The sequence below is a fragment of the Sinocyclocheilus grahami genome, unplaced genomic scaffold, assembly GCF_001515645.1.
Source record: "Sinocyclocheilus grahami isolate Dianchi unplaced genomic scaffold, SAMN03320097.WGS_v1.1 scaffold52.1, whole genome shotgun sequence".
In the NCBI taxonomy this organism is placed as follows: Eukaryota; Metazoa; Chordata; class Actinopteri; order Cypriniformes; family Cyprinidae; genus Sinocyclocheilus; species Sinocyclocheilus grahami.
In genome coordinates this window covers 2,174,144-2,200,914 of record NW_015505231.1, presented here as the reverse complement: position 1 = coordinate 2,200,914, position 26,771 = coordinate 2,174,144, and the positions used below count along the sequence as shown (strand labels likewise).

Genomic DNA, 26,771 nt, shown 5'->3' with positions numbered 1-26,771 from the left:
AAACAGCTCATTATTGTCCTTTTCATCCATTTCTCCAAACAAAACATATTTTAAAACAGAATTTATTCATTGATTCTGTGGTTTTGGAATGGCATTTTTTTTTTCTATAATAGTCCAGCACCGCAATTGTCACAGAGCACATTCCTGTACTGGATAGTGGTGGTCAAATGATAGAGTAGATCTAGTGATGTCATAAAATTACTTTTGATTATTTTTGTGTCCATTAATCCACCCACTCACCTACACACTTACAAACACATACACACATACAGGCTCACGCATAAAATATCAATTGTCAGTCAATACCCATTTATGCTTTAAACGTGTTCCAAATCATGCCACCATTTTTCAATTTGTACACTTTCACTTTCCTTGCCGTTTGCATCCTCTACATTCCACATTTGCTGTAATACCATTGTTGCAGTTATTAATTGATCTCCTCCGATCGATTGTGCATGAGTCGGCATGTCCACTTGCTGGCCTTGTTCCTGTAATGCACGTGGCCACAGGAAAATTAACCATCATATTTCCCCAAGGTCCACTTGAGTTAGAAATCACTGTTTCTGTGGGCCCACTTATATTTAGTCTTTTTTTTCACATCAACTGCCTTTTAAAAAATAAATATAGTTTGTGGTTCTCCAAAATTCACTGATAAACCAGACTGTTTGTATGTTTTTTTTAGGAGTCTTGACTTTTATATCTGCTGTCTATACCCTTGCTGCTTTTTTTTTCTTTCTGGAATGATCCATCAATATTATATGAGATCTTCAACAACTTTCCTTCTGAAGAGCCAGTCTAAAACCATCCTATGACTTATCTGGCTTAACTGGTCTCTCAGCCTTGTCAAGCTGGTCTTCAGCTTGTTTTGCTGGTGTCACAGGCTGCCCAGCTGGCAAGTACCCCAAACCCCTCTAAAACCAGCAAACCAGATCACCATTCCCAAACCAGAGAGCAGCTAAGACCACCAAACCAGCTGTTGTTATTTTTTTTTTACCCCGTATGGTTTAGCCCACTTATACAGTAACTTTACCACATTTGCGGCTCTCTTTTAAACTGGTTTCTCCTTCCGCATCCATCTTTTGGTCCTAACAGTCTGTCTCTTCATTTATCTACTTGCGTGTCTTATCTGTTTTCTCTTTCGCTACACCACACTCTCCTCAAGTTCTTCTGCCTTTTCTTTGTCCTTTTCTTTATCCTTCAGCCACTGGTTCTTTGAATTTTTTGTAACCTCCGCTTTCGGATGGTTGGAATTTGAGTTGGTGGCGTTGTAGGCACGGATGTATCCGCGTGCATGCTGCATGTGGAAATCGTCACTGCCGCTGCTGGTTGTTGAGGTGCTTGTTGCTGAAGTGCACTGGACAAGCATGCCATGTAACGACTGGCTCCGTTTGGTCCAGATTACGCTAAGTCTCTTGGCATAACTGTAGCAGGCTGTTGTGGCGATTTCACCCATATCGAACGATGAGCTTCTCTTGTAGCGCAGGGCGCTGTGAGGAGGACTCTCATGGGACAACACAGGGCGCTGATAGGCCAGTGAGGAATTCCACTGGCTCTCTGGTCCTCCCCGACGGACTACAATGCCCCCCCCTGTGCTGAACCGTCTGTCATGACTGTACGTAGGGGGTGGAGCCAGGCTTAAACTGGCCCGTTTACTTGTGTCCACATTGGTAGGATGCAGTTTGAGTGGTTTCGCTCCTAATTGCCGTGACGGACGTGGCAGTGTGGAGGGGGAATGATTACTGGGGGTATAATACAAAGACATTTGCTCTTTCTCCAGCGTGTATGGAGGAAGAGGCCTGACAGGATCCATCTCGACTTCTAGTCCTGCCCTGAACTGTTCCAGATTTACCTTGGGCTTTGGGAGGGTTTTTGGCTTCACTTTGGAAGTTGGTTTGGGCGGTGACCCCAACCCTCCCTCTGCCACTTTTCGTTTTTGAACAAGCCCCTTGGGCAGCACCACCATCATCACATTCCCATTTCCATTACTCTGAGAAAAGACATCGACTCCCTTGGCAGGAAGAGGCGGGGAGTCTGTTCCTGAGCAGCCTACCTCCTCGCCTATTTCATGATGATTGTCATGGTTGCTGCACACACGGTGACGTACCATCAGTGCCACGGTAAACACTAACAGCGTTACCACAACAACTCCACCAACCAGAATTGTAAGAGTCCCGCCAAGGAAGTGGGCTTGAAGCGAACGGCAGTCTGGGTAATTGTCCTTGGTGCTAAACTGGGTGCAACCAAGGACCTTTGTAGCGGCCATGGAAGTGACTGTGTCATCAAAAATAGCTAGCACGCACAAATTGTAGTCTGAGCCAGAGACCAGGTTTTTCAGTAGAAAGCTGTCAGTCGTGGGGGGCAGAATTCTGAAAGAGGAGGAGAGAGAGAGAAAGAAAGAAAGAGTGGATGGTTAATAACCTATAGCAATTACCATCTCCCCATTCCATCACAACGAAACAGCATTTTGCTTAGACTCATGTTCCTTTATTCCCTTGTCCGTAGCACAAAAGCCTACACTAACTAACGTAATGGAAATGTACTGGGCTATTCTGGCACACCACCAGCCAAATTAAGGCCTTCCCAAACAATACCGCTAATATTGACATATAATTACAGGCTCAGATCAAGACCTTGACACATTACAATACTGCTTCAGTCACATTATTAAAACCCCCTTATCCTCCCACATGCAGAAATTTTTTTTTCTTTATCTTTCTCTCATGGAAGAAAAGCATCAGCTAATGCCTGCCGTCCACTGGTCCTGATGGGTTTAATTATGCTCCGCTAAAAATGAAAAGACACCTTAAGTAATGCACATGGAATATTAATTGGAGACAAACACATGGTTTGGGAGTGGGCTTTTTTTACTGCCTTAATTGTTCAGTTTTGTCCCAGAGTGTTTTCAAAGAATATTTTTTGTTCTCCTTTTTTGTCCTCTTTTGTCCAATTTGTCATTTTATTATATACTTTCTTATTATTTAGCAGTTCTTATTATTTATAAAAAAAAATAACAAAAATTCTTGAAATAATTTTTTGAGACTCTTATTATTTGAAAATCCAAAAATCCAATTTGACCTTTTTATGGCAAGCTAAGGTTAGTTCATGTTTTAAATTGTTGTTGTGAAGCTCCCCCAAGTGTAATATTAATTAATAATTTATTATATCGTTTTAACACACATGCATCCATTGCAGGCTCATTAATGTGAGGTATATATGAATGTTGAAATTATAAAAACAGTTTGGAGGCATTGTGGCTTATACACACACACACACACACACACACACACACACACACATATATATATATATATATATATATATATATATATATATATATATATGGGGGTATGTTTGGGAAACCTGTTTAAAAATGTGTGTTATTTTATATATAATAAATATATAATATTATATGCTTACTTACTTTATTTGCCGTACTCTATCTCTGCACATTAAACTGGGATATACTGTACAGTATGATAGAAGTATTTGAAGTTCTCTAGCCTCCGATTTGTTCTTATTTTAAGACTGGAGAATCTAACATTTGTTTACCGATATAAATGCACAGGCGTAATTTGTTTATTAAATCAATAAGGTTAAAAAAAAACTCTCTCCCACTCTTTCTCTCTCTGTCGAACACACACACACACACACACACACACACACACACAAACACTCTCTCTGCCTGAACTGCTCTGTCATTGGGGTTGGAATCTATTAAGCCCGGCTGTGCTGTAAATTATGAGTTACAGCTCAAGGTCATTCTGTCTGCCCTCTTCTAGCTTTGTATTTTCAGACTCTGTGTAGCTCTGCATGCCCTTGTTGTGTTGTTTTTCAGGCACATACTATTAAAATAAACATGAAACAATGTCTCAGTAGCTGTATCCTAGGCAGTATATTGGAGCTGACATATTTTATAAGTTACTGACCATACACTAGTAGGTAAACATCTCTCTACCAGGACATAAAGCTAAAACAGGCATTACCATGGAAAACACGTACAGTAGGTGCACTAGATATAGTATGTGTGTAGGTGGATTCCTTTTTTATCCAGAGGAGTTGGTGCACTAAGTGTGAATGACAGCGCAATAATGATAGCATCGGTGCATTCATTTGACACGTCAGTTGAATTTGTACTATTTTGAAACTGGATCCACAAATGTAAAACAAGGGGGAAAAGATACCATAGCAACTAATTAGATGTCCATTGGAAAAGGGATAAAGAAAGACAAGTGTACTTGGCAGGAAAGTGACAGGTGTCTGTCTCTGGGTGACAAATCAGTGCTAACTGCATTGCAAGCTAGATCCACATATTGACAGGGCAGATCAGTATTGGCTCGCGTCCCGTACAAAGCGGATGTGACCTCCAGCAGTCTTAGTGTGTTTATGGGTGTCTGTATTGTTTCTTTTTCTTCTTTTTTCTATTTTTTTCCTTTTTTGAATATAAATGTTGTAAAGCCTGATACTGATACACAAACTGAGCTCAGCCAAGAAGTCAGAGATTTCAGTATGAACTCAAATATTTCTCATTGAATTCCCACAGGACCAAATTATGTGATCTATGAGATAATTTGTAACAAAATGTAACAGAAAAATTACATTTTGGTTTAACTATCCTTTTAATATGGATAGTTCAACCAAAATGTAATTTTTCTGTCATCATTTATTCACCTTTATGTTGTTACAGACCTGTTTGACTTTCTTTCCTTTTTAGAATGCAGAAGGTGAATTTTTGAATAATAACTTGGCCACTCTGTTCCATATTATTAAAAAGAATGGGTGGGGCTGACAACCTCCAAAATGACAAACAGAATATAAAACTATAATAAAATAGGTTCATTGTTGTCTTCAAAAATATAGCTTTGTGTGAGGAACAGACTAAAATGTACACTACCACTCAAAAGTTTGGGGTCAGTTTTTTTTTTTAAGTAATTAATACTTTTATTCATCAAGGACTCATTAAATTGATCAAAAGTTAAAGACAATGTTAGAAAATATTATTTTTTAATAATTGTTGAATTATTATTTAATTATTTTGAACTTTCTGTTCATCAAAGAATCCTGAAAAAAGAGCATGAGAGACTTTTTTTCAAAAACATTAAAATAATCTTACCGACCTCAAACTTTTGAACAGTTGTGTACATCATTATTCAAACATTTGTTTTATTCACTTTTTTGTTTTATTCTGTTACCCGTTGTGACCAAATCTTTCACTCCAAATTAATCTAAATTTATGAAAATGAATAACTGATACACTAAAAAAAGTGCAATTTGTTTACAAATCAGACCACTGCCGGTCCTAGACTTGTGGGGGCCCTAAGCAAAACTTTAAGCAAATCCAGACCTATAACCTGTCACTTTAAATGTGAATGCACCAATCTAATATACTGACAAGCAATCAATAACTTTCCCAACTGTTTAGGTTCACTTACAACATAACAAAGCGCTTTTAAATGAAAACTCACCAATGCTAACATTTTGACATATTTGTGTGTGTATTTAAGGTTACACTCGAAGCCCAAAGTAGCCTATACTTGTCCATGTGAATCAGACATGGCTTTATCTCTCTTGAATTCAAGGAGAGATACAGTAGGGATGGATGTCAAGGGTTTCACTGATAAACAGCTTTTTTGGCATTAGCTTTATAAATGTGGGGAAAATGGTCAGGATATTTAGCTTAATATCTTAAGCTTTTGTTTACCATGGATGAAGGAAAGTAGGGGTTTGTAGCAACATGAGAGTGTGATGTAAGAGAGTATGAGAGTAAGTGATGGCAATTTTTATGTCAACAATTGTCTAATTTGTGTCTCTTTTTTTTCTCGTCAGTTGATACATGAAAAATGATTGAGAACTCCATTAGGTCTCCTGAGCTATATAGTAAAACAGCCATTGAGCAATAACATTTTCTTCTGGATTGTCAGCACTCGTAACGTTTCAGAAGAGTGAGTTTGACCTTTTCTTCTAGTGCCTTTAATTTATGAGATGGAATTGCACAAATTCAGATTTTGCCTTGTCATCCGTCAACACACACACACACACATACACATCCATTCTGCAGTAAAAACTGACAGGGAAACGTTTTGTGAAACTGGTGACACAGAAACAGGCAATTATTAGAACACTCTAATTATAGAGAGAGAGAGAGAGAGAGAGAGAGAGAGAGGAGGATGGAGCCTGAACGGAGAGAAGGAAACAGAAAAGACTTTCATCGTTTGTCTCCACTAACTTAATCTTCATAAACAGACTGCTTTTACTCTATAAACTCAACCCTGCCTTTTTTTTGTCACACTCTTTCCTCCCACCCTCACCCAGTTAATGTCAGTCTTTTTCTGTCTTGCTTCCCTCTACAGGATCTACATCTTTCTTTTTGCATTTCCTCTGTGTATCCACTGAGACACCTTTTCTGCTGTTTCTTGTTCTTGAGAAAAAGCTATACATCCAGGCATCAAACCAAAGCCAAGATAAAAGCTTTCCTTTTACCTGGAATCTCTCTCATTCTCGATTTTTCTCTCCCTGCTCCTCTTCCTGTTGTTGTGGTGGCCGTCAGCAAGATAGGTTGTGACATACTTATTGGCACTGCAGTTTAAACTCATTTAAAGACTTCATTATTCTATCCCTTGAGCCCTCTGTCAAACGCTCTATCTCTATCTCTGTCCCACCCCTCTTCTTTATTTCCAATTCCCTCTTTCTGACTCTCTCTCTCCCTGCCAGCCCCCCTGTCAGATTCAATGTCTGTGGTGTCAGAAGCTTGTAATTCTCACACACCACATATACACATTCACTCCCTATTGGCCCCTTAATGAAGGACTGACAGCAAGAGGGCGTATGTCACTTGCCATAGATAATGTCTCAGAGAAGTGCAAGATGTATTGAACATGCTCCGAAATGTCTGACAATGATTAGGCTGAAGCTGCTGCTAGAGCCACAGACACTGATAACATGAGAAAGCAGTAGGATTGCCTTTGCCTTAGGTTCAACATGAAGCTCATTATTATCACGATTCATGCTGACAAGAATCAGAGCATGGCATATTCATTATTACAATGCTGTTAAATGTCATATTAAATGGGTTATATAAGCTGGCTCTAAATGCACATAAGTGGATTTCTGAACAATTAGCCTGTAATATGACAGTAGATCATATTTAAAAGCCTGTTGTTTGAGCCCTATTGAAATTCCAATCCATCACTTTAATGTCACTTTCAGTGAAGTATTCTTGAAATCCAGGTTTAGTCAACATATGCTAGTCTGGTTAATTTCCAAAAAAATGGTTCACTAAACTCAGTGACATGACTCATCTGTGGTGACTCATTTTCAGTGACCCGATAAAGCACTAGACAGCACTGGCAACGTTTTTGCAGTTGTTGTAGCTGAAGACCTGGAATTCATGTTTGAACTTAAGACGCTAATTTTCACTAACAAGATATTCTTGCAAGTTACTTAATTAATTGTCGGCTAAAACATGTAAATTTATTCGTGAATAGATATAATTTGCTTTATTGGGGTAAAAGGGTTAGTCCACGCAAAAATGAAAAAACTCACCCTCATATCGTTCCAAACCTGTAAGACCTTTGTTCATCTTCAGAACACAAATTAAGATATTTTTAATGAAGTCCAAGAGCTTTCTGACCCTCCATAGACAGCAATGCAACTACCACATTCAATGCCCAGAAAGGAAGTAAGGACAAGGAGTAAAATATTCCAAGTGGCATCAGTGGTTCAACGTTGATTTTATGAAGCTACGAGAATACTTTTTGTGCGAAAAGAAAACAAAAGTAATGACATTTTCTTCTCTTCCATGTCAGTCTTCGACGTGCGTTCACAAGAGTACAACGACACATGCGTGTGGTGCTGCGTTCTGATGTAGAACCTAAATGCACTGCACCTTGTTTACAAGCAGAGGAAGACGCACGCTGTACATAAAACAGTGTTCGTAAACGTGCCTGAAGATTTTGTGAATGCACATTGAAGCCCGACACGAAAGAGAAGAAATTGTTGAATAAAGTCGTTATTTTTGTTTTCTTTACACACAAAAAAGTATTCTTGTAGCTTCATAAAATTAAGGTTGAACCACTGATATCACATGGACTATTTTAATGATGTCTTTACTACCTTTCTGGGCCTTGAACGTGGTAGTCTATGTCTATGAAATCTTAATTTGTGTTCCGAAGAATAATCTTTTGGTGAACTAACCCTTTAATTTGTATCAGTTCATGATGGAAATATGAAATATAATAGTATAGGGATTACTTAGGTTGTTACCTACAGCACCTTTAGAAATATATTTACTGAGAAAAATGGTGATGTGTTCAATACTTATTTTACCCGCTGTATGTATGTGTATGTATGTATATATATAGGGAACTTCTACCTGGTTTAGCCAAATTTCAGAACTAAAAAAAATGTCTTCCTTTTAATTCATGATTGTAAATTTTAATTGAACTGGACATATTGATCACACAGGACTTTCAATTGTAGCAAATTAGTATTTGGTTGTTTATCTTTTTGTATATCTGTCTGTCTGTACATTCAGACAGACTGTACATTCAGCTTATCAACCTCCACGCTGGATGGCTTTTTAAACTTTTTTTCAAAACTTGCAAGCAAAGCTTTCTCACACCAACAGTCTTGATTACCTTTGATTTTCTAGTAAAAATAAAAAGTTATGGGTTTGGATTAATTTCAATTCTACTTCCTTAAATTCAAATTCCAAGCTCCATCTTTAATTCAAATTCACAAATTAAATAAGAATTTAAAAGGCATTCTCAATTCAGTTTTGAATGATGCACAAAACTCACTTCTACAGAATCTATATTCCATTTGTTTCAATTCTTAAACTGAAATCACCTTGTAAATACATCATGTGCTGTTATGGTTTCAATGTTTACAATGTTACTCACCTGTAAATGAGCGTCTCATCAGCAGTACAGTTATACTGTATTTGATACATCCACACCAGGCTGGCTCCCATCAGTTGACCCTTATCCCACCGCACTTGTGCTGAGGTGGAGGTCACTCCTTGTACTCCCACCATCTGCTCCTCAACCCCTTCGCTAACCACATCCTCACTCTCTGCCTGACCCTCCTCCCGTCCCTCCTGAGGGTCACTGTTACTGTCCAGACCAGGGCTTTGCCCACTGGAAGTCTTCCCTCTGGTGATGTCCGATGATCCTGGGTCACGAGCTAACAATACCGTTCCATTTCCACGATGAGGGAGGGGAATAACCTTCAGGTCAACAAGTGAGGTGGCTTCACCTGCAGCATTGATAGCAATGCAAGTGTATGTACCATCATCACGAGCAATAGTCACATGTAGCTCAAGAGTGCCATTTCGGAAAGATGTGGTACGACTGGAATTGCCAATGATGCGGTCATCTGGTGAGACCCAGTGCACCACTGGCTCTGGATCACCAATAGCACGACATTTGAGAGTTGCCCTTTGACCCTCCAAAACCCAGAGTTTGTGTGTATGTCGGGTAATAAGCGGGGGTTCACATGCAAATTCCTCCTCAGGGATAGACCAGAAATAACGTCCCGCTAAATGAAGGGGTGTAGAACAAGTTTCCATATCATCACTGCGGATCAGCCTCCTCAACCAAAGCAGTTCACAGTTGCAGTGTAACGGGTTACCCCCAAAATTTAAGTTGATTATGGCATTGTAGGGTGTCGGGCTGATGACCCCTGTCTGGGAGCGAGCGAACAATGGATCGGGTGGTAAAGTCTGTAGGCGATTGGAGGTCATGTCCAATCGGGCTAGTTTGTAGAGCTCACTAAAAGATCCCTCAGCAATCTGGTCAATGAGATTGTGATCTAGGTTCAAAGTGTGCAGACTAGCCATACTCTGAATGGCATCCCAGGGAGCCTTGCGCAGATTGTTATAGGATAAGTCCAAATCCTCTAGAGTGAGTAAAAAGTCATCAAAGGCCTCAGAGGAGATATTGATGAGTTGGTTGTTGTTGAGAATGAGATGCTGCAGGTTTAGTATGCCTACTAAATCTCGTGGGCCCAGCTCTGAGAGTCGGTTGCCATCTAAGTGCAACGAACGAAGACTTTCCAGATCTGCAAATGCCAGTGGCCGGATGTGACTGATGGTATTCCGGGATAATGTCAAATCCACCAGTCCTGTCATGTTGGCAAAGTCACCTCCTCCCACTTCTCGAATGAAGTTATCTGCCAGGCGAAGCTCAACAGTTCGGCGGTCAATGTTTGGCGGGACAAAAAGAAGACCTTTGTCAGCACAAAGTGTGCTTAGAGATTCTGAGAGATTCCTGCAGATGCAATGGAAGGGGCACGCTGACACTACACCCCACGTCTCACCAGCTACAGCTCCTGGAATCTGACTGAAAAGAGCGGGCAGTAAGCAGGCACAAGTGACCAGTGCCAGCCAGTGCAGTAATTGCAGTGATAGTGTTGGTGAGGATGTGTCTGGGGGTGAGTATCTGCTGGTGAACTTTGGCCAGAGCGGTGGAGAGGGTTGACGAAATGCTTCAGAGGGTTTGAGGGTATTTTGTTTCAGTTGAATGGATGGATGAGAGGGCAATGAGGGGGAGTGTGTGTTCCTGTGAGGATGGCATAAAATGTGGGACGGATGTGGTTTTCTGAATGGCTGAAGGGGTGGGGAGTCTTGCATGGTAGATAGGGGAGTGATCCACAGACCTAGAAAAAGCAGAAAGAGAAAGACATCAGTCTTCATGTTTCAAGTGTCAACTTTGTAGTACTGATGTGTGTGGTTTCTTTAACTCTGAATGAGCTCATGCAGTTGCTCTCCACAGGAGTTTCTACGCTTGGGCACCCTGTGCATAACTGCATGTAAAATTACAGCAAACCCAATGCCAATAACCACACTCAAACACTGTTGGTGGAAACTGCACCATCTGCGAACCTCTAAAAAGCATGCAAAGGCCATATAACAATTATTTTACTGCATTTTGGAAGTGGAAGCTGGTAAATTTACACTCCCACCTTTCTGTGTGGCAGTTTTCTTTGAAAGAAGAGCTGTTTGCTTCACTTCAAGAGAAGTAAGAGCCACAAAAGCTCTAGTCATTTCACTGAAACTCAGCACTGATGGACAAACTCTGTTTAAGAAGTTTATTTTTAATGATGTGCAAGCTACACGGTAAAGATAAGGTCAAATATAGTATAACAATCTGTACAAATAAATTCAGAATGCAAACATTGCCAGTTTGTGCAGTGCACTTGCTTGAACAGATGAACTGGTGTGTAAACACGCAGGAAGAGAGAAGGACAAAAAGAACGAAAGAATCATCATATCACATAAAAATGCTAATTACAGGTTTGAGACTGAAAAATCTATAATATCTGTAATTTGATCTCTTGCGCCAATTTGTCATGTTTGTCATGGTAAAATATGGGTTTCAACCCAGAGATGAAGCCAAAGAGTTATTAAGTTCTTTGAGAGTGTACATCACACTTTTGTCCTACATTAGCGCATTCAGCAAATGCTCTTTAACTGTGTCACTTAACACTAAGTGCATGTAATCATGCAGGTACAAGCCAAGGAAAACAGCTATCAGAATCCGCAAGAAATCTTCCATCTCTGCTTGTATACTGAGAATTTGGACCACAGCTCAGATGAGATGACTTACAAATCAAACATTCTGTCTTCCTCATGGTCAGTGTTGGGAAATAGCCTACTAAAAATAGTGATACTACTAACTCAAATACATTTTTCATTTGTGTGACAGTTAAAACAAGATAACTTTTCCAACAAGATACTTTTGCACTGTATTGCAGATAAATGCTAAATACAATAGCTGGTTTTAGCCTCCTGGGGTTGGAAAAGGCGCCGACGGGTGCACTTTTATATTTTCCAGATGACAGAGAAAAGAACTTAAAATGCTCTGTCACTTTTGATTGGACACATAAAAGTAATACATTACTTGAATCTGTAAAGGGTCTACTTTTATTTGTGTATGCTCACCATATCAACAAAACTTTGTGCTTTTGTAAAATAAAGAAAACAAACAGCGTGCCCTCTCAGTCTTCACTGTCTCCGCGAACTGCTTTTAGAAACACATCACTAAAATGAACTGAAACTCAGCATACAGCATACTTTACATACAGACATGAGAAATATATCTATAGAAAGCTTTACATCCTTAAACATCCTAAACTGTCCCTTCTGTCTACAGTATATCTATATGCTGTTTAAAACAGATTTATTGTAGTGAGATGGTTTGTTCAAAACAGTCTGATTCATTCTAGTGAATCGTTTTAAATAGTTCTTGCTCTCATACAGGGGTTGGACAAAATGATGTGGACACCCATTGTAATAATATTTATCTTTTCATTGCCTAGGTTCCCTAATTTGTATATCAGTGTAGTATAAGTTGTGTTTAGAAGTGTTTAATACAAATGGTCTGTGAAGTGACTTTTCAGACTTCCAAAAAGAACAAATCATGGAAGCCTATTTAGCAGGAGCGTTTTAATCTTAAAGGCACAATATGTAATTTTCGCCGCTAGAGGGCGCATATTCAAAATAAAGACAAAGGCGTAGTTTGATGATGCAGTGACTGAGTGTGGAATCATGGGAGTTGTCGTCTTCATCCCCACAGCCGATGCAATCCGACAGGACTCAGGCAGAAATCATGTTCATGGATGAGCTAATGATTTATTAGCGTAGTAGAATGAAGCAGGGTGAGGCTGAAAGCCGTCGAAGCGAAACGAGGCCGCTGAACAAGCGTGACACACGGCTCGAAAGCAGCGGAGCTTTTATTATTCCCCAGTCGACCGCTTCCACTCCTTTCCGGTCGTGCGTATGTGGGGGAAAAAGCAGCGCTGTTTTATCATACTAGATGATAGAAAGTTCTGTTATAATGCTACGTATAATGACGTCATTGGCAGGCGACTCAGTGACACTATGGACACGGTCCATGTCACTAGTTAAAATTGCTTATTTCTCTGGATTTAAACATTCTTCGAAACATTTGGGATAATGTAAGTACACAAGTCAGCAAAATATATAACACTGTTCTAGTGGTTTTTGGATATTTTAATAAAACAATCTTACATATTGTGCCTTTAACAGCCCAGTTGTTTGGTGTTTGAAGAACAACAGTCTTTATGATTATGGAGTAGTAAACAAAATATGGCATGGCTTCAACTGCAAAGAAGAAAAGTGTTCGAAACCTGGAAGTGAATGATAGGGACTGTCAAACACAAGAAGGATTGTGTCCAAACAACACAGAACTACTGCAGCAAAGTGACAGCAAGCCTGCAATATTCATCTTACAGAACCTGTTTCCACAAAAACAACCACAGAAAAGTTCACAAAGCTAACATCAACAAGAGCTGTAATTGCTAAGACTTTAATTGCAGACACCAGTGCTAAGATGCGAAAGAGATATAGTCATTATCATTCAAGTTAGACAGTTGGAGCTCAATTGCCAGCTCAATCACCTGACTTAAATATTATCAAAACCACTGTGGGCAACTTTGAGGAGAAGGGTCAGAAGTCAATTTCTTCCTCCAACATTTCTAAGCAACTGGCAGGTGTTCTGATAGATGACATTCCTCTGGAGACCGTTCACAATTTGTATGAATCTTTTTTAAGAAGGTTGGAGGCTGTATTAAAGGCAAATGGTGGTGAAACACCTTAGTAAAGAGATGTTGCTCTCCCAGGTCTTCACGTTATTTTGTCCAACCCCTGTATGTAGAGTTGGGAAGTCTGATTCATTCTAACAAATCAGTTTACCCTGCTTGGTCTTCTCTCTCTTATACAGTATTGGAAAGACAGATTTATTATTTATTTATTTATTTTGGACGAATATTTTGTTAAATGTTGTTGTTCATTACTTATGTCATATAATCATTTGTACTCTTAATTTTTTTATTTGTATATTTAGAGTAAATGTTTTGAAAGGTTATGTAGTTTTCAAAGGAATTGCCCTTAGCATTTTTTTTTTAATTTTTAGTAGCTAACTTTTTTTTCCAACAGTAACTTGACTTTAGTGTAATTAATTAGTTTAGCAAGTCGCATCTTCAAAGTAATATCCCCAGCACTGCTCACGTCAGACTCACTTCTGTAACAGTGATCTTTAAATAACCATTCCCAACTGTTTGTGTCCATGCAGTACTTCACATACCCGTGAATACACCTCATTAGTAGAGTTTGTGCTTGCTCACCCCTCTTCGATAGTATTAACAGTACAGCAGTAATTATGCAAATTTCAAACCGACAAGATAATAATTTTTGCAAAGTCATTACACTGAAAAATGCAGATAAATATAACCAGGGAACAATCAGACTTTACCCAGTTAAGCGTGTTTTTCAGCACATTACTCATTAAATAGTGGCAGATTCTTATTTTGTAATTATATAAAAAAAATTAGGTGAGTCCTCAGCGAATTTGCTCTTGAAAGTGTAGAAATGGGAGGGATCTTGAGAACTTATAATGTTCACATAGAAAGTGCCGGATTAAACCTCATGATTGAATTGATTACTGTATTGACTGGACAACCTATCCCGAAAGATTCTTACAGAGACCATTAAGATTCTTCTTACAGCATTATAGTTGTGAACAATGACTATGGTATTTGACAGTAGGTATGGCTGCCATGGTAATTTTTTTAAAGAGATAAGTCATGTGTAACTGGAAATTCTGTCATCATTCTCACCCTCATGTCATTTTAGACCTGTACAACTTACTTTATTTTGTGGAACATAATAAAAGAATGGTGTTTTTTGTACATACAATGAAAGTCAGTGTGGTTCAATGTTCTTTGGATTCCATTGTTCTTCAAAATGTCTTATTTTGTGTTCACTAGAATAAAGAAAGCCATACTGGTGTGGAAATTTTGGGGAAAACTGTCCCTTTAAGTGATGAAATTCAATGAAGACATATGGGGAATGTCAATGCTTGGTAATTAATAACTAGAGATATGCACATCATAAGAAATACATTTGTTATGTGTTGAAGGAAGAAGAAAGTGCAACTGAGTGCAATTTCTAACGTGACTTTTAATGTCTTGTAACTCTGCATTCCCAGAAGTCTGTATGAGAAACTCTATATTGCTATGCCAAAGTATCGACTTCATCTGTCTCCTTATCTTCTCCTATGTGGTCTTCATCCGACCTCCTGTGACCTTCCTTCTCCTCTGCTCTCCTCTCCCTCCCTACTTATTTCTTTTCCACGCCCCTCTTTTTCAGTTTCCTTCTATTACCCATGGTTCTGCTTATCACCTGTGTCCACTCTTCACATCTGCCCTTGAGGTAACTTGAGAAGTGATGCAACATTAGTTAAGTATCCCTCCCCTCTCTCTCCATCTCCCATTCTCACCATCTTTAGCCACCTGAGAACAGACCAGCCGAAATAGATCTTGTCTCGTTTCGTCCATCGATCCGGCCGCCCGGGATAGATAGCAGCCCTTCCTCAATATTATCAGGCCTCTTCCTCCTACCATCCTCTCTCCCTCTTTTCTCATCCGCCGCCCTCTGTGTCCTTTACTCATATTCGTTTTTAAGTTCAGGACATGCCGGTGCTTGTCTTGGTCTAATTTTATCTTCTAGAGCTATTGGATGTGTGTGTTGGTAGGGCGTAGATTAGATTAGAATAGACTATAAATTCTGGTAATCCTTTTGTAATCCGTAATATTATTCATGATTCAGACTGAATGAAAAACTACTGTGAGTGCCTGGCTTTAAAACGTAATAACCCTGTCCAATATGTATGTATGTATGTATGTATGTGTGTGTGTGTGTGTGTGTGTGTGTGTGTGTGTCTCATGCTGAACATCTCTCTGCACTTAGCAACTCCCTCAGCCCTCTTTCTCCAACACATTCTGTCCTCAATGCACCCCTCCTTTCTCCCCGTATCCCTCGCTGCCTCATATTAAATCAGATGCAGAGTTTTGCTGCTGTTGCCAATGTCTCCACAGCTTCAGTGGCCACAAAGCGGATGACCATTTGCTAATGATTATCACATCAATTACGTTCTGTACCGCACAAGACTCTGAAGAGAGCTGTCACACACAGTGGCTGAAAGACTAATTGAAGCAGCATTGACTGAGTAAGAATCATTAGCATCCTGGATTAGTTTTACCGACTTCTTGGTGCTCAAGTTGCATAGCAAGACTTTTTATTTCTTCTTCCAGGAAGGTTTTTTTTCCTGGGCAGCATGACACCATAAACACAGTGCTCAGAGACCTAATAGTTTAACAATATTGATTCTAAAATCTCAAATCTGCTAAATTCAGTTTTACATTTACATGTACATTACATGAATTCATTTTTAATTTATTATTAGTTCAATTTATTATATATTGCTTTTCATAATCCATGTAGTTTTGGAGCAGATTTACAAAGGATAGTACATTATAAAGCACCAGTGATGAACAGACCAGAGGTGACAAAAACTCCATAACATGTTTGTGTTTTTTACATGCATTTTAATAAACGACAATGACAATCGCATTTTAATTTACACAAAATTCTGATTTAATTCAATATTGTTAATTTTGGAAAAAAATTTGTCTGTAACTCTAGTAGCATTTGGTTGCATTTTATTTTATGATTTCACTGACTGTGTGATTGTTGCCTCTGGCTGATATTCAGATAGACAGGTATAAACAGTACAAGTGGGATGTGGTGATGGGAAGAGGAGTATAGTGCAGGGTGCTGCCCATAGAAATGCTTCCCACTAGAACACAATTTATTGTCAACGAGAGTGGTCAGAATTTAGAGCAGGCACAATCTCATAAAAGTGATGAGCGATAGAGAAGCGAAGTGCATTTCTGAGACAAGAAACTCTATAATACCTGGAGAGAGCTAACCATTAGCATTCAAAGACAGCCACTTACCTAGCACAGGAAGTATGTGTTTTGAAATCTCACCTGAGCCAGAAAGTGAGTAATCACTCTGAAGCTGCAGGAAATGACATCATGACTAGGCTGACTGGCTGATAGCAATATACACCATCCCAAAACCGTATCTATCATGAACTATGAGTCCATTGCCTGCTTTTATACTAGGGGCCAGATTTACTGGCTGATGGGAGGGGAAAATTCTGTGTGTGATTTACTGACAATGACCACACAGACGCAGCCAGATCTTCCATAATGACGAGCGCAATCTACCAAGAGCAGTGCAAATACCAGTAATTTGACAAGCACAGATGTTAGTAAATCGCGTTTAACACTCTCCTCTCATAAATTTTGCGTCTGAAAGGGAAACCCCTACAAATGCATATTCAAGAAGGTCAGGCGCAAAAATAACTGTCCACACCTTTTCAGCGCTAATTCTTCACTGCGTGTCTTTAGTAAATCCTGAGAGTACTTTTATGAACGCCAAAAGATGGTTTGTGTTGGCGCAAGCTGTTAGTAAATATGTATTTGTATTTGTCATATGTGATTTTCTGGTTGTTGAGGCAGTCTTTGTAATATTTGTGTGCTGGCTGTATTGTGCTTGAATACATGCTTCATGAGAACACAGTTGTGTATAATGGCATGGGTATTACAACATAAACATTTTATGAGGACTCTTCCTGTTAAAAAAAACATACCAAACAGTGTTTTTTGAATTTCAAAAAATGGCAGTAGTTTTTCTGTGAAGGTAGGGCTAGGGGAAAGAAAATACAGTTTGTACAGTATAAAAACCATTACGTCTATGGAGAGTCCCCATAAACCATATATACATACGAGTATGTGTGTGTGTGTGTGTGTGTGCGTGTGTTTGTGGCTCAGGTGTATCCTATGTTATGGGGACAAAATGTCCCTACAGAGACAGCAATATCCAAAATTATTGTCCTTGTGGGTACATTTTTTGGTCTCCATGAGGAAAACAGTTTCTAAATCATACAGAATGATGATGATTTTTGATAATCTAAAAATGGCAGTAGTTTTGTGTGAAAGGCAGGGTTAGGGTAAGGGGATAGAAATACAGTGTGTGTGCGTGCGTGTGTGTGTGTGTGTGTGTGTGTGTGTGTGTGTGTGTGATTGCAAAAGCGAGAGGAAGACTGAGAGAGCCAGAAAGAAGGTTGAGACAGGTGGCATAAGTCACAATGAGTTTAAGTCTGCATTATGCATTTGTGTGGATATAAAAGATGAGCTGTAGATAGGTGTAGCCCCCACATATATCATTCATATCATCTGACCTGTGGTATTAAAGACTTCTATCCTCTAATGAAATATCTTACTGTGAATTGAACTGGGGGATTTATTATCTGTGCAACAAAGAGAATCAATGATCCTCAGATGTCTCCTGCTTTTATAGGAAATGATCTCCAACACACACATGCACATGATCAAACGTGCATACACAAACATACTCTTTGACAAATGGCTTTCATCTTCCTGGTTCTCATCTCACAGTTGTACATCAACTCTCTCATATCGTCACCATTTTCCCTTGTTCTTTTTTTCTCTCTCTCTCTCTCTCTCTCTCTCTCTCTCTCTCTCTCTCTCTCTCTCTTTCTGACTGTGTGAGCAGTAGACGAAGTGACTAAATGTCATGAAGTCATTAGGATGTAAAGAGAAAAGGCAGAGATGTGGAAGGTGTTCACAGTATCTTTCTTACACCCAAACACATGCACACTCACATGCACTGATATGGAGGCGGATGACGGCCTGACAGCAGTGATCCATCAAGCGTCTGAAAGGGAACTTGCCGACAACGAGAGAGAGAGAGAGAGAGAGAGAGAGAGAGGGAGGGAGAAAAGCTGGTAGAACGGCAGAGAAAAGTGTGTTGGTCTAGATATATAATATAAGATCATTTAGTCTAACTTAACAATAAAAGAATAATGAAATGTTTGCTTGTTATTTTTTAAGTAAATCAGAACCCAGATTTTTTGACTCCACGGGATGAATTCCTATTTCAGTAGAGTCTTATTTATCTGACCCGGCAGTGACCCTTTGAGCACTGCACACTCAGACTCCCAGCATCGATCCTTCTAGGCATCTGATTATCCATCTAACCATGCCTTCATGTCTATTTTTCTATTTATTCAGTCGTCCATCATCTTTCCATCCACCCTTCCAATTTGTCTGCCTGTAGTATCTTTCCATCTGTGTCTGCCATTCTGTATGAGTCTTTTTGAAGAGGTCAGTCTCATAATTCTCCTCATTTCCTGTTCTTCTGTTTCTGAATTCACTGTCTCAGCGCAGTGAATCAGCAGAATATAAACTCTGATCCTTAAGCACTGGAATACGCTCGATATTCTGTATAATATGATACTTATATCTGTCAGTCTACATCTTGCATTTTATGTATTACCGGCAGGTTTGTTTATCTGTCATGGTGAGGACTTTGCATTTTTAAAATGCCATAAAGACATTTACTATATTTATTAAGCTGTTTTCCTCATTGGGACATTTGGCTGGTTCACACAGTGCAGGTGTTTTTAGGTTTTACTATCCTTCTGGGGGCATTCAGTCCTGACAATGTAGTCAAATCTAGACCCACACTGCAAAAAATGACTGTGAATGTAATGGTAAAAGACTATAAAAATGCTACTGTAAAAACCTGTGAAATGATTAACGGTAAGTTCCCCTACTATATACGGTGAAAAACTGTATTGGACATTACATGTAATTTTACAGTAGCATACCATTTTTGAAAGTGGAAAAATAATGTAGAATTTACAGTGAATAACTATAAACTGACATTCCCAGAATTCCCTGTGTTACATTTCAAATTTGATGTATTTTTTGTTGAAATAACAATATTATGTTTGTTCTTAGTTTTTTTCTTATCAGTTGTGTACGTTAGGGTTGTATGTTACATCTAATGTTATTAAATTTCATGTGTGTTACCATGATGGTGTTTAGTGTTTCTGTGAATGACACTGTGCACCTTCTAGATATGACGAGTTCATTTGCAAAAACCGATAATTCCATTAAAAAAAATTTCAGAAATCAGGTTTTTTTTTTATTGAGCATTCCAAGTAATATCAATCAAACTGCAGTTGGGTTGTTTTGATTAAGTAATAACTTAAACAAATACAGGAAATGTACAAATTAAAGTTCATTGAAAGTATGTTTTCTTTTACATATTAAAAGTTTGTTTTATAGCAAAAGCAGATAACTCCAAAAGTCGTTTTTTGGCAAAAGCAGATAACTCCACATTTTATGTTTTAGAGTTTAAAAAACACTTGTTTAATCTTTGTAATCTCCTCAGATGACAATGTAGATGCCTGACAAACATTGTTGTTGTTGTGATCATAAACTGTATGGATGTGATTACACGCAATATACTGAGCTTTTCCCTCACCATTGTAACGTGCTGCTTTTGCAAGGTTCCATGAAAACGTTTCAGCTTTTATTTTCCTTTTTCGCCCTGAAGAAGATATCACAGGTTCATCAAGTTCGCCAAAATTATCCATCCTCGATCACTTTTAGTCAGCTTTGACGAAACTCCTCTCAGCTAGCATGTATTTTCAAAGTGTAAGTAGCCTTGTCACCTAACCTGAATACAAACGCGCTGATTCGCTAAAATTGACGTATCGCCTTCTGTTCAAAAACAACAATGGCGCTTGTCGGCTTCTGCAGTAAAACGTGAACTCGCAATGCCTTGAAAGTGGACAAAACCGACTTTTTTGACAAAACGTGTTTAGGGTTCAGATCGCGCTATATGTGGAGAATAATGCACGGCAATCTTTTTTTTTTAAGTGGCGTTTATCGGTTTTTGCAAATGAACTCCTCATATGTTCATATTTAAAAGCTGCTTGTGATGGGCTTTGGTTCATCATGTAACTTTCTCATCACCAACTGCTTTTGGTGGTTATCAGTGTATTACAAAGGTATCAGTCTTAATAAGTAAACTTAATTTATAAGATCTGTGGTGTTAATTTTATAAGGTCCCGAGCCTCATGAATCGGTATGAGACAATTTTTTTAACTGATCGGTATCAGCTATCCTGAGCCTGATCACTTATTTTGTGTCAACTATCACACAGGTGCCGTGCAGTAGGCCTTCAAGTAGATTTGCCAACCAACATTAAAAGGAAAAGACGTGACGCATGAGAACCAATGATGTCTGTTCCAGAACGTTTCATGTGTTCAATCTTCCATCTTTAGCGTATTTAATGCGCACTTTGTAACAAATCACTCGAAAGTCTATTATTTACCATTTACTTTCATCTGCTCTCAGACTATATGAGACGGTGTTGCTTAACACATTGCTGTGGGTTGCATCTTCATTCAGATTGAGACACATTGTACCCGTAAATATAATTACTGTAGTCTCCTATTGTGCTATGCCCCTTTTTTTACATTTGAGCCCCTGCCCCTGAGAATCTCTCTGCATGGCCCTATATACATTGGATTGAATGTAATAACTATGATGTACTATAAAGTATTGGCTCGGGGCTTAGTATCGGCAGATACTCAATATTCAATGACTTGGAACATGATTGGGACATCTCTATTTATAACACTTTAACAAATAAAACTCTCTATGCCTAAATTAACCAATAAGTTAACCAGTTTCACAAGCTAGGATCTGCTGGTAAACAGCATGTCTCTGCTGGCACACCATCTGGACCAGCCCCACACCAGCATACGCTGCCACTGAATTTATTTTGGCTAAAGCTATTTTTCAGCAGGGTTAGTGAAATAACTGGATGGGTATCACAGTGCAGAGTTTAGCACAATGTCACATGCGCAGTGAGCACCTTTCTCTTCTTCATGATCTGTCCTCCTTCATCAGAACCTGCTGTTCCTGCACATGCACAAGCTAACTGCTAATGAACTTGTTCAGTTTATATAATGCTGCTGCAGGGACAAACTCAAGAATAGAGAGAGAAAGAGAGAGTTGATAGACATGAAGGTAGGACACGCATGTTTGTTGAGGAAAGGAAAGGAAAGGAAAGATTAGGATAGGACAGGATAGGATACAACCTTTTTGGACAAAACTGTCAAGGTAGGAAGGGAAGCCAGCATACAATTCTCTTAATTCTCTTAAATAAATAAGTGGGAAATTGTGAAATCTGGGTGTATGTAAACACCCAGCCCTTTCTTTGAATTGAGAAGATGAAACAATAACTCAGAGAAAAGGACTTGAAGAATAAATATGAATAAATAGACAAAAGTACTTAAGAGGGTTTTATGAAGTGGGGTGCTGGTATTGATGTTGGCATGGTAACAAAGAGAATGCATGCTACTTTTAAAGCAACCTCTCTCACACTTAATGACACACACACACACACACACACACAGAGAGAATACACCAGCGTGAAAGGCTGTAGTGCAGTGTAAAGTGTCCTTCATGTGCACATGAATATGCATAGAGAAGCATGCACTCTGGATAGAGAGCACTAGAGCTCTTCAGCTCCATCTCTCTGCCTCTGTTACGGTCTCTGTTTTCTCCGCTGCATATGTAGATGTCTATTTTTCAGCCTGATTAACGTTTGATTGGCATTAAACATCCTGTTGGTACCTCTCTGATCTTCAGCTGTTTTTGTGTGTGTGTGTGTGTGTGTGTGTGTGTGTGTGTGTGTGTGTGTGTGTGTGTGTGTGTGTGTGGGGGTGTGTGTGTGTGTGTGTGTGTGTGTGTGTGTGTGTGTGTGTGTGTGTGTGTGTGTGTAAAATCAATCTCTCTTGTGTTGTGTCACCGCATTAGCCTCTGTTGGATATGTGCTTGTGTTTATGCAAGGATATGAGAGAGAAAGAGGGAAAATAGGTGGAACAATAAATGGCCCACAACATACTTTGAGCTCCATAAATAACTGGATATTCACATCTGTCTTTCATTGGAGGGAATGAGGTGTTAGTGTGCAGTCATAACCATTTCTAGAGCAGAATGTTGTTCTCTGACCCGTTCATGTGTATCCAGTCAGGCATCGTCAAATTTACAGCTGTTTAAATGACTTCAAAAGGTCAACATCTAGTTCTTCCTTCAAAATACCCCACCACATGTATTTCAGACAGGAAGAGAAGGATAGGAAAGAAAATAACAAATGATGTCTCTTAAAATGGGAAGTGTAGAATTGGTGTGTCAGCAAACAGAAATACAAAAATAATGCTTCCAGAACACCGCTGTCTGCCATTGGTCTAGCAAACAGATAGCCCCGCCTCAAACTCATGCCATTGGTTAAGCCAGTGTTGCTATGGCTATGCAAAAGCTGTTTTAAAAAAGTAGGCAACTTAATTACACATCATTTTGCCCAAATCCCAGAATCCATTGCGGTCACCTTAGTAAATCCTACATCCAATAAATATTTTGATTGAAATTTTGATGTTAAATAACAAAAACAACATGCAAACACCAAACCCTATTGGAATCGGTTGTGAATTTTGAGTATCCTTCCAGAATACTGCTTTAAGGTGTGGCAAAAAAGGTCAATTTCTATTAGTCAATGCAACAAATCCATGTGAGCAGCTTGAACAACTGTAAAATGTTTCATCCTCACCAGATTAGGTGGATTACTTTTGAAATGACTAGAATTTGCTCATGAGAACTCACCTGACAATGGTAAACGTGAAAGCAGCTTTCTTAAGACACCGTTTATATAGACAAGGACCCTGTATGCCAGCCTTTAGTCTCTTCTTTTTTTTTTTTTCAAGACAAAATCAATACTTAAATGAAACTCGGAACACCATAAAGTCTCCTGAGTTCTGAAAGAGCAACCTCTAAGAGATAAAATGTTCCACTGTGTGTGCTGAAGGATGTGAAACAGGACTGTGCATACAAAAGCTGGGTAAAGATTTTTTGCCCTGCATCTTTCATCTCTGGTCAGTCAATTGCCTTGTCCATTAGTCTTCAACCATTCCAGTATATCTGTGTGTTTGTGTGAGTGAGAGTATTTACCTTTTTTGTCTGTGTTGATCCCAGGTCAATTAGCTGCTCATTTCCAGGTGTTTATCTGCATGTGTTTCAGTTTCTGAGGTGCATTTTAATCCAGACTGAGGTGTTTATCCCTTGTCAAGGTAGAGGAGTGTCCGTGTGTGCTTATGAGTTTATCCTGTGTCCATACGCACACTTCAAACATGAGGATTTAACTTGAGTCAGACTCTCAATTCCACTCGTATCTGGGATATGCACTTGGATATGCTCTTCCCTTGTTAAAATGTTCCTGCTATGAAACATTTTGGCCTTGGGGCCTACCAGCAATTTCACATTTCCACTGATGGCATTTTAAGATTCTCACCATATTCTTCCACCTTTGACTCTTTTCAGCTGTTTTTCCCTCTATTTTCCAGGATCCTGCTGTTTTTATCTTCCTCTCACCTTCTATTCCTGCTCCTTTTCATCCACCTGCCATGTCCATGTGCTCATTTTCCCCTTTAACACCTTCTCATCTCACTCTCTCTCATTATGTCAGTCTGTTTATTCCTTATTCCAGATGTGCACCTTGTTTGTGTTCTCCTCCAAATTGCTCTGATTGTTGTTTTCATGCACTCGCCTCGTCAGTTGTTTGTTCCGTTCGTCTTTCAGTGTCGAAATCCAGTGAGCTGCCAGTTCTGAGGCCTTTGTGTCTCACAGCAAAACAACGTCTCAAGCACAGAGAAAAACGGGATGATGGAAAGGAAGGATGACTGAATGTGGAAGATGAGTATGGAATGAGAGGAAGGAAGAAAAAAACAATTAATTTCAAGATACACAGAGATACTGAAACTGATACCCAGAAGATGGGACTTATTTGAACATTTGTTTGTTAAACGTTCATTAAATAGTTCATTGTTGTCACAGGTATTTCTTCTAATATTCCTGGATAGAAATACAAATATTAACAAACGAGGCAATTGTTGATTGAACACAGATAAGAACACATATCAATAAAGTAAATATAGAAATAAAAATAAATATGATATATTTAATCAAGATATATTTCATTAAATTAAAATGGTAAATAAATACAAATTATACATAATAAATAAAATATTTATTTAAATAAATATGATTTTGAAGATCTCTTGGTATCATGTCATTCTAAGATCTATTCTGATGCGAATATCAGATTACTGGGGTCTTTCTCAGGAGGAAAAATCTGAGAAGCAGGAGACCTCAGCTCCATTTGCTTTTAACTTGCCATCAAGGAGAAATGATTGAGATATTAACAAGATCTCATTTGGGATTTTTCCTTCCTATCCAGTGGAGAGAGATAATATTTAATTACATGCTTCTTCTGATGTCATCGAGGACTGCCACTGAAATGCACCAGTACTAAATGGGCCCACTATCCATTGGGCTAAATGATTAGGACCCTAGTAGCCCCTCCATACCCCCATCACAGGACATCGTGACATCCCCCTCCCAGCCCTGGACACCATCCCTGATGTCATCTCTCCATTTTGCACTTCTAAAAAAATTCCTCTAGACTGCACCTCTCCTCTAGTTTAGTCATATCTGTCTCTCACTGTGTTCCATGTTTTCTCAACTCGTCTGATTGCAAAAAAACATTAATCCCTCTTGGAAATGTCACTAAAGTGTTTTCTTGTAATTTTGTCTCTCACCTTCTCTCTCTCTGCTCCATCTCTATCACACACACACACATCTCTAGTTATTTTTGTGTCCTCTTCAGCTTGTCATTCATCTTGAGCGTGTCTCAGACACCTCCTGTGTGTGTGTGAGTGTGTGTGTGTGCGTGTGTGCGTGTGCATGTGTGTGTGTGTGTGTGTGTGTGTGTGCTCGTCAAGAGAATCACAGATGCTTCCACCTTTGACTCTTTTCAGCTGTTTTTCCCTCTATTTTCCAGGATCCTGCTGTTTTTATCTTCCTCTCACCTTCTATTCCTGCTCCTTTTCATCCACCTGCCATGTCCATGTGCTCATTTTCCCCTTTAACACCTTCTCATCTCACTCTCTCTCATTATGTCAGTCTGTTTATTCCTTATTCCAGATGTGCACCTTGTTTGTGTTCTCCTCCAAATTGCTCTGATTGTTGTTTTCATGCACTCGCCTCGTCAGTTGTTTGTTCCGTTCGTCTTTCAGTGTCGAAATCCAGTGAGCTGCCAGTTCTGAGGCCTTTGTGTCTCACAGCAAAACAACGTCTCAAGCACAGAGAAAAACGGGATGATGGAAAGGAAGGATGACTGAATGTGGAAGATGAGTATGGAATGAGAGGAAGGAAGAAAAAAACAATTAATTTCAAGATACACAGAGATACTGAAACTGATACCCAGAAGATGGGACTTATTTGAACATTTGTTTGTTAAACGTTCATTAAATAGTTCATTGTTGTCACAGGTATTTCTTCTAATATTCCTGGATAGAAATACAAATATTAACAAACGAGGCAATTGTTGATTGAACACAGATAAGAACACATATCAATAAAGTAAATATAGAAATAAAAATAAATATGATATATTTAATCAAGATATATTTCATTAAATTAAAATGGTAAATAAATACAAATTATACATAATAAATAAAATATTTATTTAAATAAATATGATTTTGAAGATCTCTTGGTATCATGTCATTCTAAGATCTATTCTGATGCGAATATCAGATTACTGGGGTCTTTCTCAGGAGGAAAAATCTGAGAAGCAGGAGACCTCAGCTCCATTTGCTTTTAACTTGCCATCAAGGAGAAATGATTGAGATATTAACAAGATCTCATTTGGGATTTTTCCTTCCTATCCAGTGGAGAGAGATAATATTTAATTACATGCTTCTTCTGATGTCATCGAGGACTGCCACTGAAATGCACCAGTACTAAATGGGCCCACTATCCATTGGGCTAAATGATTAGGACCCTAGTAGCCCCTCCATACCCCCATCACAGGACATCGTGACATCCCCCTCCCAGCCCTGGACACCATCCCTGATGTCATCTCTCCATTTTGCACTTCTAAAAAAATTCCTCTAGACTGCACC

General features: G+C 39.0%; 2 protein-coding genes and 1 long non-coding RNA gene across 5 annotated transcripts in view; 1 reads left to right on the top strand and 2 right to left on the bottom strand.

Moving 5' to 3' along the window:
- Positions 1-24,480, bottom strand: LOC107583288 (leucine-rich repeat and fibronectin type-III domain-containing protein 4-like). 3 transcript variants are annotated; one of them, XM_016269467.1, is made up of 3 exons: positions 23,758-24,480; positions 8,898-10,653; positions 1-2,366 (listed from the first exon to the last, which is right to left on the bottom strand). In XM_016269467.1, exons 2-3 carry the CDS (start codon positions 10,625-10,627, stop codon positions 1,142-1,144), a joined length of 2,955 nt encoding a protein of 984 aa, XP_016124953.1. In that variant the 5' UTR covers positions 10,628-10,653; positions 23,758-24,480; the 3' UTR covers positions 1-1,141. The 3 variants fall into 3 exon arrangements, with proteins under 3 accessions (XP_016124953.1, XP_016124954.1, XP_016124955.1); XM_016269468.1 differs by lacking the exon at positions 23,758-24,480 and adding an exon at positions 23,413-23,472; XM_016269469.1 differs by lacking the exon at positions 23,758-24,480 and adding an exon at positions 18,552-18,571.
- Positions 1-26,771, top strand: part of pcxb (pyruvate carboxylase b) — a 215,090-nt gene that overhangs the window by 125,089 nt on the left and 63,230 nt on the right. The gene's annotated exons all lie outside the window — the stretch shown is intronic.
- LOC107583289 (uncharacterized) overlaps positions 25,906-26,771 on the bottom strand; it is a 1,974-nt gene continuing 1,108 nt past the window's right edge. The window contains exon 2 of the long non-coding RNA XR_001609024.1: positions 25,906-25,981. This is a non-coding gene — a long non-coding RNA (uncharacterized lncRNA). The remainder of the gene's footprint in view (positions 25,982-26,771) is intronic.